The sequence below is a fragment of the Temnothorax curvispinosus genome, unplaced genomic scaffold (genome assembly GCF_003070985.1).
Source record: "Temnothorax curvispinosus isolate PA1 unplaced genomic scaffold, ASM307098v1 QBEX01001491.1, whole genome shotgun sequence".
Classification (NCBI taxonomy): Eukaryota; Metazoa; Arthropoda; class Insecta; order Hymenoptera; family Formicidae; genus Temnothorax; species Temnothorax curvispinosus.
Window position 1 is genome coordinate 257,650 of NW_020211271.1, and position 12,469 is coordinate 270,118.

At 45.8% G+C, this 12,469-nt stretch overlaps 1 protein-coding gene across 2 annotated transcripts in view; it reads right to left on the reverse strand.

Annotated features, from left to right (window-relative positions):
- Nucleotides 1-12,469, reverse strand: part of LOC112464028 (colorectal mutant cancer protein) — a 142,716-nt gene that overhangs the window by 29,931 nt on the left and 100,316 nt on the right. Inside the window, exons 1-2 of one of the 2 annotated variants that reach the window (XM_025030799.1) lie at nucleotides 9,590-10,265; nucleotides 8,860-9,293 (exon numbers count right to left, since the gene is read on the reverse strand). In XM_025030799.1, the coding sequence (XP_024886567.1) occupies nucleotides 8,860-8,969 (110 nt within the window). In that variant the 5' untranslated portion in view covers nucleotides 8,970-9,293; nucleotides 9,590-10,265. Of the gene's footprint in view, nucleotides 1-8,859; nucleotides 9,294-9,589; nucleotides 10,266-12,469 lie in introns of those variants that run through there. The other variant, XM_025030805.1, reaches the window with a different exon arrangement.

A 12,469-nucleotide genomic window follows, 5' to 3' on the forward strand; every position in this document is an offset into this window, starting at 1 on the left:
CGTGGGAAACGATCGCGTTGTAATATGTGGTTTATCATCGGCGTCGGCGTGTGTGTTTGCCCGCTCGGCGAGAAAAGTGAATTTAACGGCTTGTTTAATTTCGCATTCGCACCATTCCGTTCGCGCGAAATGTCAGAGTCTCACACACACATCAGGTCGTCCTCGGTGCACTTTGCCGTCTCGTTAAACGTTGAACGCTTAAGAGCAGAAAAAGACTTGGGCGAATCAGATATTCCGGGATGTCGGAAGAATCACGACGCGGAGACGAGCTAAAATCGAAGGCCACGTGCACCTCGTGTACATACAGTTACGGATTGAAATTATCAGCGAAGGACGCCGACGAGACTGTCGAGAGGACCTTTCCCAGGGATCCTGAAGAAAATTCTCAGGGCACGCATCCGCGCTTGTGTCGATATTGACCGTGACGTGCGATTGGATCAAAACTCAATTTCGTGCCTCGACCTGTAACGCGGTGATCTCGTTACGGCCCTTTCCCGTTTTTCGATCCGGACAATTCTCCTCTCTGCCTTCGCTTTTAATCAGGGCTCGTGAAACAGCGTTGCGCGCAGAGAGAGAGAAAGAGAAAGGAGCAAGCTCAAAGCGCCGAAACAAAAGAAATCAGGGAAATGAAAAATATCGAATAGACAGAAACTGCGGGAAATGTCACCTCCTCGACGTTTTAACGTCCCAATTGCTTCGTGATTGTCGGATATGACGGATTTCTGGGCTCTATCCCAAAGAGTTTTAGAGGTACATTATTCTTTTAGATTAATACAGCGAGACTCGACAAACCTCTCGTCGGCGAAAGCGAGTTTTACGCTCGCGTTTAAAAAGCCGGCGTGTAATGCACCGTAGCGGACCAATAAGCGCGTCCATTGTTGGGAAATGTGAAACCGACGACGCTGCCGCGCGATGGCCAAGATTTCTCCCGCGTTAAAATGTTTCCTCTCGAACCTGATTGTACCTGATACCGCGATCATTGTCCCGGCGTGAGACATTTGCAGAAAAACTTTCCACACAACCTATATATTCCACGGGAATTTCCGCGGGGAAACGCGATTATTTTCCTATTATTTTACGTCCGCCCTTTGACATCTCTCCGAAGAATTCAAAGTGTCTTTCAGGATCTTCAAATTAAGTTACGCGATCTCGAGGTGGTTATCTTTATTCAATTCTGTATCTTTCGAATTTAGTGAGATCCTGGTATAAGTATTGTACATGCGGAAATAAGAGGATAAATAGATTCCAAACAAGAGGAACGAGATATCTTTTTAGAGCGGAAAAGTGTTATTTAAGCAATGCGGGAGATGTGGAAGGTAAAGTAATACCAGCAGAAACGCGCCGAGACAATAAAAAAAAAGAAACGCACCTGGAGGTCGCGCGAGCGAGGGCGGCTTCGAGAGAACTCGCACATCGGAGAATGATATTGCTATTCAATTGCAAATGTCTCGCTCTATTTCATCGAAACGCAGCCCCTCATCGAAGTCCGTTATATGAAAGACTCTTACACCGTCGGTTCGGCTGATCCACCCTTTCGAAACTGCAAAAGTTCTCGCCTCGCCGGAGATATCTCGGGCGCCATTAAAAACAAAAAGAGGAAAAGAATCGAGAAAAAGAGAGAGAAGAAGAGGGAAAAAAGAAGATGGAAGAGGAAGAGCCAGGGAGCGGGGAAGGTTGGGAAAGGGAAGAGAGATGTTAAAAAAGTTGGTTTTTAACGAGAAGAGAGCCCTTCACGCGGGCTCTCCAGCAAACTCATCGCGCTTCATCTCCCCCTTTTAACGCCTGTCGCTTTGTTAGCGCTCTTTCGAGAGGTTTAGATTTCGCGGTAATTAGCGAGAAATCACGTTATTTCGATTGCGAAAGGGACTGCTGTCCCGACGGGGATCCCCGGTCGTCGTCGGTCCTCGCCAAAGATCGCCGATAAAAATACGATCTCCCCGCGACCCGCGACAGGAACGCCAGTCGCTCTCTCACACGCTCTTCCCGCCTGCGTCGCTGGAAGTCACGGCCGTCAATTTTAACGGCGCGATCGCCGATAATGCGGTTGATTTCGGAATCCGACTGGTTTTATTAATAATTCGCAGCAGCGACGAGAGACGCGCGCGGGACCTTGACGTCGCCGGCGCTGCGCGAGATCGGCATATCGATCGCGGGGGGTTTATCAAATTTCCAGCGACGGCATTGGCTCCGAAAATAATTCGTTTAACGCCGAAGGTCTGCGCCCCGCGCATTCCGCGTTCTATTCCCGATGACGCCTCTCGGAGGGATGTTTTATTCACCGCGGGCGAGTTGACGAATTATTCACGGCAGTGAGGTATTCCGACCTTAAGAAAAGAATGACGCTCTTATCAATTGTTACACGTAAATGTATAAGATTCTCCGATTTGTCGTATCGTGTTAATCCAATTATTATCGAGCGTCGCAAGAGAAAATTTGTACTTTATTATTAATTTGTATACCTTATTCGTACGTCTTTAAAGTTCTAGAGAGATATAGGAGATCAAACACGTGTTCCGCAATCCGCGAGACGGACGATCGACGACGGGTCGACAAAACGAAAATTTCCAACGGGGGGAACGACGGGGTTGTGTACCCCGATGGCCAGAAGGAGGGAAGGCGTAAATAACGATAACCGGTCGGGACGATTTCGGGATTTATCGCGGACGAGTCGAACCGAGGCGAAATAAATGGTAGGGGAGAGAGGGCTGCAAGCTGGCCGCGCGTAACAAAATTACGAGTGCGGACCGCGTAAAAACTCGCCGTGGGATGGATTCGGCGAAACGCCGCGAAACGTGCGTTTGCGTTCGGCAATTCGAGGACCGGACCGGCGCGCGTCGGATTTTAGGACGTACGAGCGGAAGGTTCGCGGACCGAAATAACGAACACTTATGTAAAGATATAAAACAAAAGTATACACATATTGCATATTACTGTTACACGTATATCACTATTACGCACACTAGCGGATCCTAACGTCGATATACTTATGTATAATGCAAGAAAAAAAGAATATTCTTGATTTGAAAGTATCTTTAGTTTCAACATGATGGAATCTTGAAATGAGATTATTTCAGATTATATTGTATTAAAACAAAGAAAATTTGGTTGAATAAAGTCATTTTATATAATTCAACCAACAAAACGTAATGTAATATTGAAATTTAAGATTATCAAAGTTTAATTCTTATAAAATTATAGATTGTTGAATATATACAAAACAGTTAATTAATTTGAGTATGTAAGTTTTGATTTGACACTTTTTTCTGCATGTGTGGGGAGGGATTGGCAAAATTATTTGGTTTGACATTTTTTTAATTGTTATATAGTATCACGTTTTTAGCTTTTGTTCTAGGATCAGTGACGAGGATGTGCAATGGTGAAACTTTATCCCGCTTTAAAGTTTAATGCATTTTTTCCTAGATTTTTGAAACAGGTCCGGCAAACAGATCCAGGATTTTTTCTATATGGATCCGCCAGTGATTACGCATATAGCCCTTCTTCAGGCTCGTACGATTACTTTTTGCTTCTTGTGCAACATCGAGACGGCCGCTTTTTTCAAAGCACGAGCACGAATCGAGACATATCGATTCGGACGACAGAGAGCGTCCGCTCTCTCACGCAGTATTTCTTTCGGGAGAATATTCCCGCTATGCTTACGCGCTCCATCGCGTGCAAACAAGCCTGAGAGCCTCGGCAGCCAGGTAAATCGCCCGCTGCATCTATTATTCCGTCAGCCACGTCGCAGTCAAGGGAATCTCGGAATTATAACGAGAACGTCCGCCGACGGAATCTCGTCGCATCGTCGCGAATCATTCATGAGTCTAATATATATTTCGTACAACAAGTTGAGCAGTTATTACTAGCTGATACTGGCGCCCGATCGATCCTTGCCGAGTACTTCCGCTAATATTTCATATTTCGTTTCGATTTCGTTGTATTTCGTGAATTTTCGGCTCAACTTATTCTTGTATTACAGCCAAAATTTTATTCCGTCATTTCCTTTGTAATGAAGAGAACTACCATCTCTAGCCAATTCTTCAAAAATTATATCGTAGAAAGTTTGTTCGCAAGATGCATCGTCTATCTATGAGGACAAAGGCGAGGACGAGAACGAGGAAAAGATATCGGAGTCGAACTTACGCCGACATCTGCGGACGTGCGGTTTCGACTTGAACGACGATCACTCGCTCCTTTATTCCAGCGTTATTCCAGCGGAACATCGACAAGCGGAATTTTACGTTTACGACTACACGTTCACGGAAATCCGTTGCATTACAGGATGCTGCAACCGATATTCGTCGACTGTATTTTGCGCGATGAAAAAGAGAGAGAGAGAGAGAGAGAAAGATAAAAGAAGATAAAGGGGGGGCACATAGGCGGAGGTAGAATCAGAGGTGGAGGGAGAGAAATGCCGATAAACGAGTCTGCCATCAAGCGCGGGGACCCGGCTTCGCTGCGCGAAGGATCAGTCGTACAACCAAAACGACAAGCGGGGGAGAAACGGGAGAAGAGAAGATAGAACCCGATCTCGCGGTGGTGGTGTGACTCACTTGCCATAAAACGCGGGGACAACGCGCGCGTTGTCCTCTCCCCCTCGCCGACGGGAGAACTAACCCTCGGGGTGTCGTCGAGGGTTTGCCATCGACGGAATCGACCCTTCCTCCACGTCGCGCGCTTCGCCCGGACTTCTCTTCAATTCCTATCCGCCGTTGCCCGCGTCGAGACGACGCGCACACAATCGTCTCTCGCGGCATGCGTGAAACGCCGAACGGTGCCCCCCCGGAAAATTGGGTCACCGCTTTTCAATATCAACGCGATGATCACGCACGGAAATTCGGCGTTCGACAAAACGTTCGCGTTTCGTTTTTCTTTCCTCCCGAGAGCTCGCCTTGCGAGAGGAACTCTCGTTTCGATCGAAGAAACGAGATAACGATCTCGGTTTAGGGAGTCTGTCGTTGGAGATGATACCGGGGGAAGAAAGATGAGTAAAATTCCGGAGTATTACGTACGCTTGGAGGACGCGGACGGAACTTTGCGTGCGACGACGTGCAGGATGCCGAAAATGTGCATCACGTGCGCGGCGACAGCGAGAGAGGGTATAACGAGGTTACGAAAGCGCGGTGTAATGAATGCCAACAAGTCGGGAAATATTGTCCCGTTCTTCTCTTTAACGCGAAGAGGAACTATGGCTGCCGGGTTTGCTCTCTTAATTTGTTTGTAGAACGCGCGCACTCTCCACCCTGCGGCCCCGCTCCCGGCCGCCGCCCGGTACTCGGTGAATCTATCTTAAAAACGCGCTTGTATGTACGCGAGGCTAGATGAGCTTTAATGCATCGCGGAGATAAAAAAAAGGAAGTAAAATAACAAATAAACGCGAGAAATCGCGCTCGAGCCGTATGATCGCTATAAAACACCGCAACGACGCGTCCGCCGCGCAATAAATTATTCCTCGTTAACGAATCGATGTTACTCCCCCCGGGGCGATAATTAACGACGTAAAGGCAATTATTATGGGGAATGGCGGTTAATTATAAATCATTCCCCGTTCCAATTTCGCAGATGCCGCCCGCGACCTCGAATCGAAGGATTTATCTCGGAACAATCGCGCGAGATTCGTTAACAGCGCGCCGGGACTGCACTGCGGCGATTTCTCGGAAGATCCGATCGTTTTATCGTACCCCCGGTAAAACTAGATCGTCGACGATAAATCTCGTCCGCGAGATTAAAACGCGTACGGGCGGACATGCTAACCGTTGTTTCGAGCGCGAGTCTCAATTCGATTTTCTTTGCGTTAATGAGTTCTCCTCATTACGTGCGATCCTTGGACGGAACGTTGAGATAATGGATATGTCGTGATTCTCGATCTTTTGACGAATTGCCGGATCTAAATGCGTCTCTGCTAAACTATTTACAGATGACACGTCGCGATTTAGGCAGTTAAATTCATTCGCTGTTAAAGTTTGTTGTGTCAAATTATACTTAATTTTAGTCATTTAACTATTCCTATAGGTCACCACTGTTCCTACTCAATATGTCGTTAATTTAACTAAACTCAAGTTAAAATAATACTATTTCGTGTTAAAATAATAAATTTCGACACACATAGTTGAGATAAATTCTTAAAGGAACAAAAAAATGTTAATAGTTATTGTCGATCGTGGTACTTGTCAGATTAAAACTGCGCCTGTATGTCGTTAAACGACAGATAAAAAGTTACGTATCGCTACATCTCTACGTACAACATCGCACATACATAAAAAAATATACATATCTATACAATATACATGTCTTATAATATTTAAAGAATTTCTAAATTAAATTTCGAAAGCTTCTCGAGATATTTATGAAGAATCGTCTCCGGTTTCACTTGCAGAAAGGAGTGGACGTAGAAAAAGCACGATTAAAAGAGGAGTACCCGCCGCCGAGTTTCTCGCCCGCCTGCCGACGTGTATAAATGTAGTTTGCGCAGCTTACAGCGTACGTGGGACGGAGTCCGTGTAAACATTACATGCATGTAATACGCGGAGAGAGACCACGCAGACGTAATTTTACCTTCGTAAGTTTACCCACGGCAGGAACCTGCGTACGAGCGGCGGAGGTGGGCGGAGGAGACAAAATAGACCGTAATGTTCGACGAGCGCGGTAAAAAGTGCACCTTTAGCTTCATTGAAAAGAAATAAAAGGCAGCCCCGCGCGAGTCCCACGTCCCACGTACGAGAGGAGTTCCCGTACGTGTGCGTCGGTCGCGCGTTAGAAGCGTAATATCGAAGGCATCGCCGATCGGGCGGCCAACCGCTCCGCGAAAAGGAAAAACAACGGGAGAAAACGTTATCGAGACATCGATAACGGAAACGACGAGCGAGGAACGAAATGGTCAGAGCGATAGAACGGAACGTCCTCGAGAGCGGAATCTAATTTAAAAGCCGCTCGCAAAAATCACGTATTTCCGAATTTTGTAACTCTGTCGGACGAGGCGAGGAGGGAAAGAGACGGGGAAACAATTTCTAAATTGCTAGTCCTACGAAACGGACAGTCCACTCGATGAATCAACAAGAAAATGTTTTCTCGATCGGTTCGCAAGTCGGAGAAATAAAAAAAAGCAGATGAGAAGTTACAAAGTGGTCTACAGTCCGCGTTTACTCTCCGCGGGAGAGATGCTCGTCCTCGTAAATTATGGCGAACTTATTATTGGTCTTTTTCTCTCTTTCTCTCTCTTGCTCTATTGCCGCGATTCCGACTTCGGCGAGTTTGTACTCTCGCAGAAGTTGGGTAAAAAGAAATACGCTGCGCCAGTCGTCTCTCGTTAAATTCCCGCGGGAGTCAGCAGGGCGAGCTTGCCGCAAAGCGAGCGAGCGAGAGAGAGCGAGAGAGAGAGAGAGAGAGAGAGAGAGAGAGAGAGAGAGAGAGAGAGAGAGAGAGAGAGAGAGAGACAGAGAGACAGAGAGAAAGATGAAAGGGGGAGACGGCTCTAATTAATCGAAGAAATAATTAAAACGTACGTGCCAGCGGCAGGCGCGGTCTCGTCAACGAACTCTTTCCATTCCGCGCGGCACCCAGCCACCGTTAATTGTGTAATCGCGCGAGGATCCGCGCACCGAATTTATCCGGCTCAGTGCGTGGCGCGAAACGCGGGATAACGTCACTACATACGGCGCCGAGTGCGACGGGCGATTCGGATTCGGAAAAAAATCAGACTCGGCGGGATTATCCACAAGTTGTCTCAGTATTTTCATCGCGGGGAGAAAATATTGATTTCAACGAAATTCCGCGGAGGGTATGTCCGAGATTCAGCTTGGCGTGGTCCTTCCTTTCGGGACGGCGCGGTTTCCTTTCGTTGCAATATTCGCGTAAAATAAATACACACAAATAGAGACTAATGCCCGTTCTAGACTGGAGGATGAGCCGACTCTCGGCTCATCCGAGTGAGTGGTGTAGACGGGTGAAAATCTATAGGTTATGTATAGTTTATGTCACGTACACTATAGAAGGCGGATGAGCCGACTCTCGGCTCATCCTCCAGTCTAGAACGGGCATAAAACAAAAGTAACGGAAATCGGGTTATATCGAAATGGCTATATCGATAGCGGATTGGAGACTTCCTCTGGCAAGCGGCATTATTTCAAAGAGACGCAGAGGATTCAATACAGAGAATTCATCCCCTTTTCACTGTTAAATAGTGTCAAATGATACTCAATTCAAGTCTTTTTAATCATTCTTAGAGACTGACACTGCGCCTACTCAGTATATCGTTAATTTAACTAAAACAGTGTTCATTTAACTAAACTGGAGTTAAAATAATCTGTTTTGTGAAATTTAACACTGTTAAATTCGTAGTGTCAAATTATACTCAATTTGAATTATTTTAATCATTTCTATAAGTCGCCACTGGCTCCTACTCAAAATGTCGTTAATTTAACTAAAACAATGTAAACTCAACTAAACCAATAGAGTTAAAATGATACTGTTTTGTGTTAAAATAATTCGACACACATGGTAGCTAAAAATAACAATCTTATTTAATTTAAGTAGTATTGGTTTAAATTTCATCCTTCGCTATTTAAAGCTAGGTATACACTTAGCGAACGAACACCGAACAAACAGTGAACGTAAACGTTTGTTGTCATTATTCAACAGATATAATAAAAAATTTAAAATTGCTACATGCAGCAAACATCGAATCTGGTCGAATTCTAGTATTTCGTGCAATCGAAAGAAAGAACAAACAACGTAGGAGCAAAAACGCGAATATCTGAACGTTCGCATTCGCTGTTCGTTCGCTAAGTGTATAACCAGCTTAACAGTGTTGGCTTCCGCTCCGTCCCGCCGCACCGCGTGGATCTTGAAATGATTCTCGCTCACCTGTCGATGTAGCCGTCGCCGTCGCCGTCGCATGCCTGGAACAGCTTCCGGACGCGTTCCTCGTCGCAAATGGAGCCCGTCTCGCTTTCGGCATCCGCGGTCTGCGACATCTTCTCACTGGGGCCCGCGCGCAGGGGCCGTCTCGCAGCAACGTACGGTCATCGGTGTCCCTGCCGGTGATCGCCTCGCGCCGTCGTCGCTCGCCACCACGCGACGCCTCATTTGTCCGACCTTGCCTCCCGCGAACCGCCGAATGTGTCAATTTGCGGCGCGCCCCGCCGAGGACCCGTGTGGATGCTCTCTCTTCTCTTTCTCTCCCGCGCGTCTATCCTGCGACGCGCGACGACGCGTGCCGCGCGCGCGATAAATCTCGGAGCATCGTCGCGGACAGACGACTGGGAATATCGCGCGGGTCGGTCTCTCGCGCGAAAACGCTGAAAAAGAGAAATAAGTCTTGTCAACACTTGGAGCACATTGTATGACATAAATGACATTTATAAACGATCCTTTTTTTTTCTTAGATTTATGAAGATTTATCTTTGAGCTTAAGTACAAAATAAAAAGAAGCTATTGCCCACAATATCAAAAACTTGATTCGCTAAGCTCGAGATCAGCTTGAGATCGGGACGCTCGATTGCGCGATTTTTCGTCAGTCAGATCAACAGCTGTCGCGCGCGAGATTATTGAAACGTCAATGATCAAACATGATATCGCGATGTCCTCTACTCACCTCGCTGTCGCAACCCCAACTGACCCTATTCCCCGAACCGGCTGCTGGGAGGACGGACTGGCGCCGGTCGCGAGATCGGACATTCGATCGGGTGGTCCAGCGCGCGTCGACGCGACGGTGCGCGGAACGCGGGTCGACGACAAGATCCGGACGGTCGCGAGAAGCGTTCGGGAGAATTCACGACGTTCCCGAAAGCGACGGGGAGAGCGAGAGGGTGAACGAGGGGGGTGAACGGGAGCCTATCGCGGCACGTTGCCGCGTCACGCGCTCCGGCCTCGTGTACATCGGCGCGTCCCGTCTCCAGAATTCCGGGAGAGCGATCCTCCCCTTTCGCCTCTCGTTCGCGGGCAAGGAATTCCTCTCGTCGAGGCGGCGGGCGCCGCCACCGCCGGCCGCCACCGTTCTATTTTTGGACGCGCGCGCGCGCGCGCGCGCGGCGGATGCCACCCGCGGTCTCGCGATCGCTGATATAAACAGATATCCCGTCGCGGACGCGCGACGTATTTTCACCGTTCGGATCGTCCCTCGCGACCGGCGGACAATATTTCGCGGACCGAAAACTGGCGTCAGCCGATCTGACGCGACCGAAGCGAGCGATGCCCGGCGCGTTCGCTCCTTCTTCGCGCACCGAAAACTCGCCGCCTGACGTCCGCCGTCCGCCCGCCGCCGTCCGTCGCGGTGTCACCGAGTCACTAACCCTAACCTCAAAACCAGGCCCGCGGCTCACCGGGCTCACCCTCGCGACCGCGACTGATAAAAACTATCGATTGAGCCGCGCGGTCAAAAAACTCCGACCGGTCGATCGCGGCGATATCTCGCGGTAGAATTGCGGTCCATTATTGCAACTGCGGATGCAGTTTTGATACCTACTCGGTCGGTCTGTGATCGATTGCTAAGCAATGTGATAAGGGTTGACTCTATTGTCGATGTATAATGTCACTATATGTATATTGAAAATTTTTTTAAGTAGATTTTTTTTAACGCAAGATTTTTATTATTTTCAAATTAATTGTAATAAATTTGGAAAGTCGGTGTAACACCTTATTTTAGTTTTTATCTTATTATTATATGATCGACATATTGACAACATATTAATACAAATATATCGACGTTGTTGGTCAAACAATCGCGTGGAAATAAGGTGCAAGTCATTCGCGAAAAATCTACCGCTATTTACAATGATGTAATATACACTATCATCCGAGATAATTTACTCCGAAATCTTTTTCTCGACGTTCGCCTCTAATACGCTATCATCGGAGGGAACCTTCGATGTTTACAATATACTCGGCGTGTCAATCACGTTATCGCATATCGTCGTCAGCAAGCGTTTAATATATTTCTTAGCGCAAATTCATTTTCATTCACAATTTCGCGATTATGAAGTTACTCGAAATAGTAAGTAAAAGCTATGGAAAATTATGGGTCATCCATTCGGCAAGGTTGTCGCGCACGCGCTCGTATATGCTCGTATATTTCTTCTTGGTGGTGACATCTCAATGAAATTCCTGGCTGTCACGTGATGTATATTTAACTACGGATGTTCAAAGCGGTAGCTTCTATCGATAACACAAGTGCTTATTGTCACTAATAGATATCTTGATCAGGGTTGTGTCCTAAATTTCAAGATTATGTTTATATGAATTGTATAGGCAATATAAATAATATAATTTATTATAAATTGATTGATTTCTTTAAAAGTATTTTTGTAAACAATTATAAATAAAAAAAATAAAATAAAAAAAAAATTTAAACTAGATGGGATTAGCTGCATTTTAGTTATAATTTATTTATAATTGACATAAAAGATACTAATGTAATAGAAACATTATTTTTGCTGATTGTAAGCTTAAATGACAAAAACCAGTATCGCTTAGTTCGGTTGCAATACCTACATATAATGTGCATAATGTTTATTTTCCTTTCTGAGGAATAAAGTCAAAATCTACGAAATTATTGTTAATTTTTCGTGGCATCCTAAAAAATTGTGCCTAAACTATATATAATAGCAACTAAAAATAAAATTGTGAACAAAATATAAATTTTCGATGATTCGATGATAAATGTTAAACAATAAATATAGTAGTATGCACAATGCACATAGAGATAGATTATTATATTTTACGCCCAACTCTCGATCTCGCTGAACATCTAAAAAAAAGCCTCTCTTGTGGAGGCATCAATGAAATCTTGAGGCGGCAAGCCTTCTCTGCGAGCAGTATACGAATGATCTTTTTTGAGCAGAGATCTTAATAATCTTTCATTAAAGGAATAATTTAATTTTTATTTAATTTCCAAATTATATTTGATCAAAGTAAATTTAAATTTCGTCATTTTGAAAATAAATCGAGAAACAATTAAAGATTATCATTTTATGTTTCTCTTAGATGCAGTAACTCCTAATGAATTAAAATGAAAGAAAAGTTATGGATATAATTTTTATATTTTGCTATTTTGTAACTGTACATTTTTCAATCAGTTCACCGTGTACAAAACTTATCGGAACACAGGTACAGTAATTTTCACTAAGAATCTGCAAAGAAACGCTAAATCTGCGAAGATTTCTAAAGACTGCGACGTGTACGCTTTTAGGAGAGTTAACGTTTCCTCAACGAGTTTATTCCCAGTCCGAATTGCTGGAATGCTCACGTTTTGGCCCAGGCTGGTTTAAAGTTTTATTAAAACGTATTTCTAGTCGCGCGCGCGAATATCTCGATGGCGATCGAATCGAATTTGCTCGGAGCTCGAGCTGAAAGCCCGTGGTCCTCTCTCGCGTGGAGGTCCGCGGCTGCAGCATCATCCCTCGTTGATCGTGAGCTCGTATGTCGCCAATGAGTTTCAGGCTCCGCCCAGCACCCGGTTAGGCAGTGGTCGGCAAGG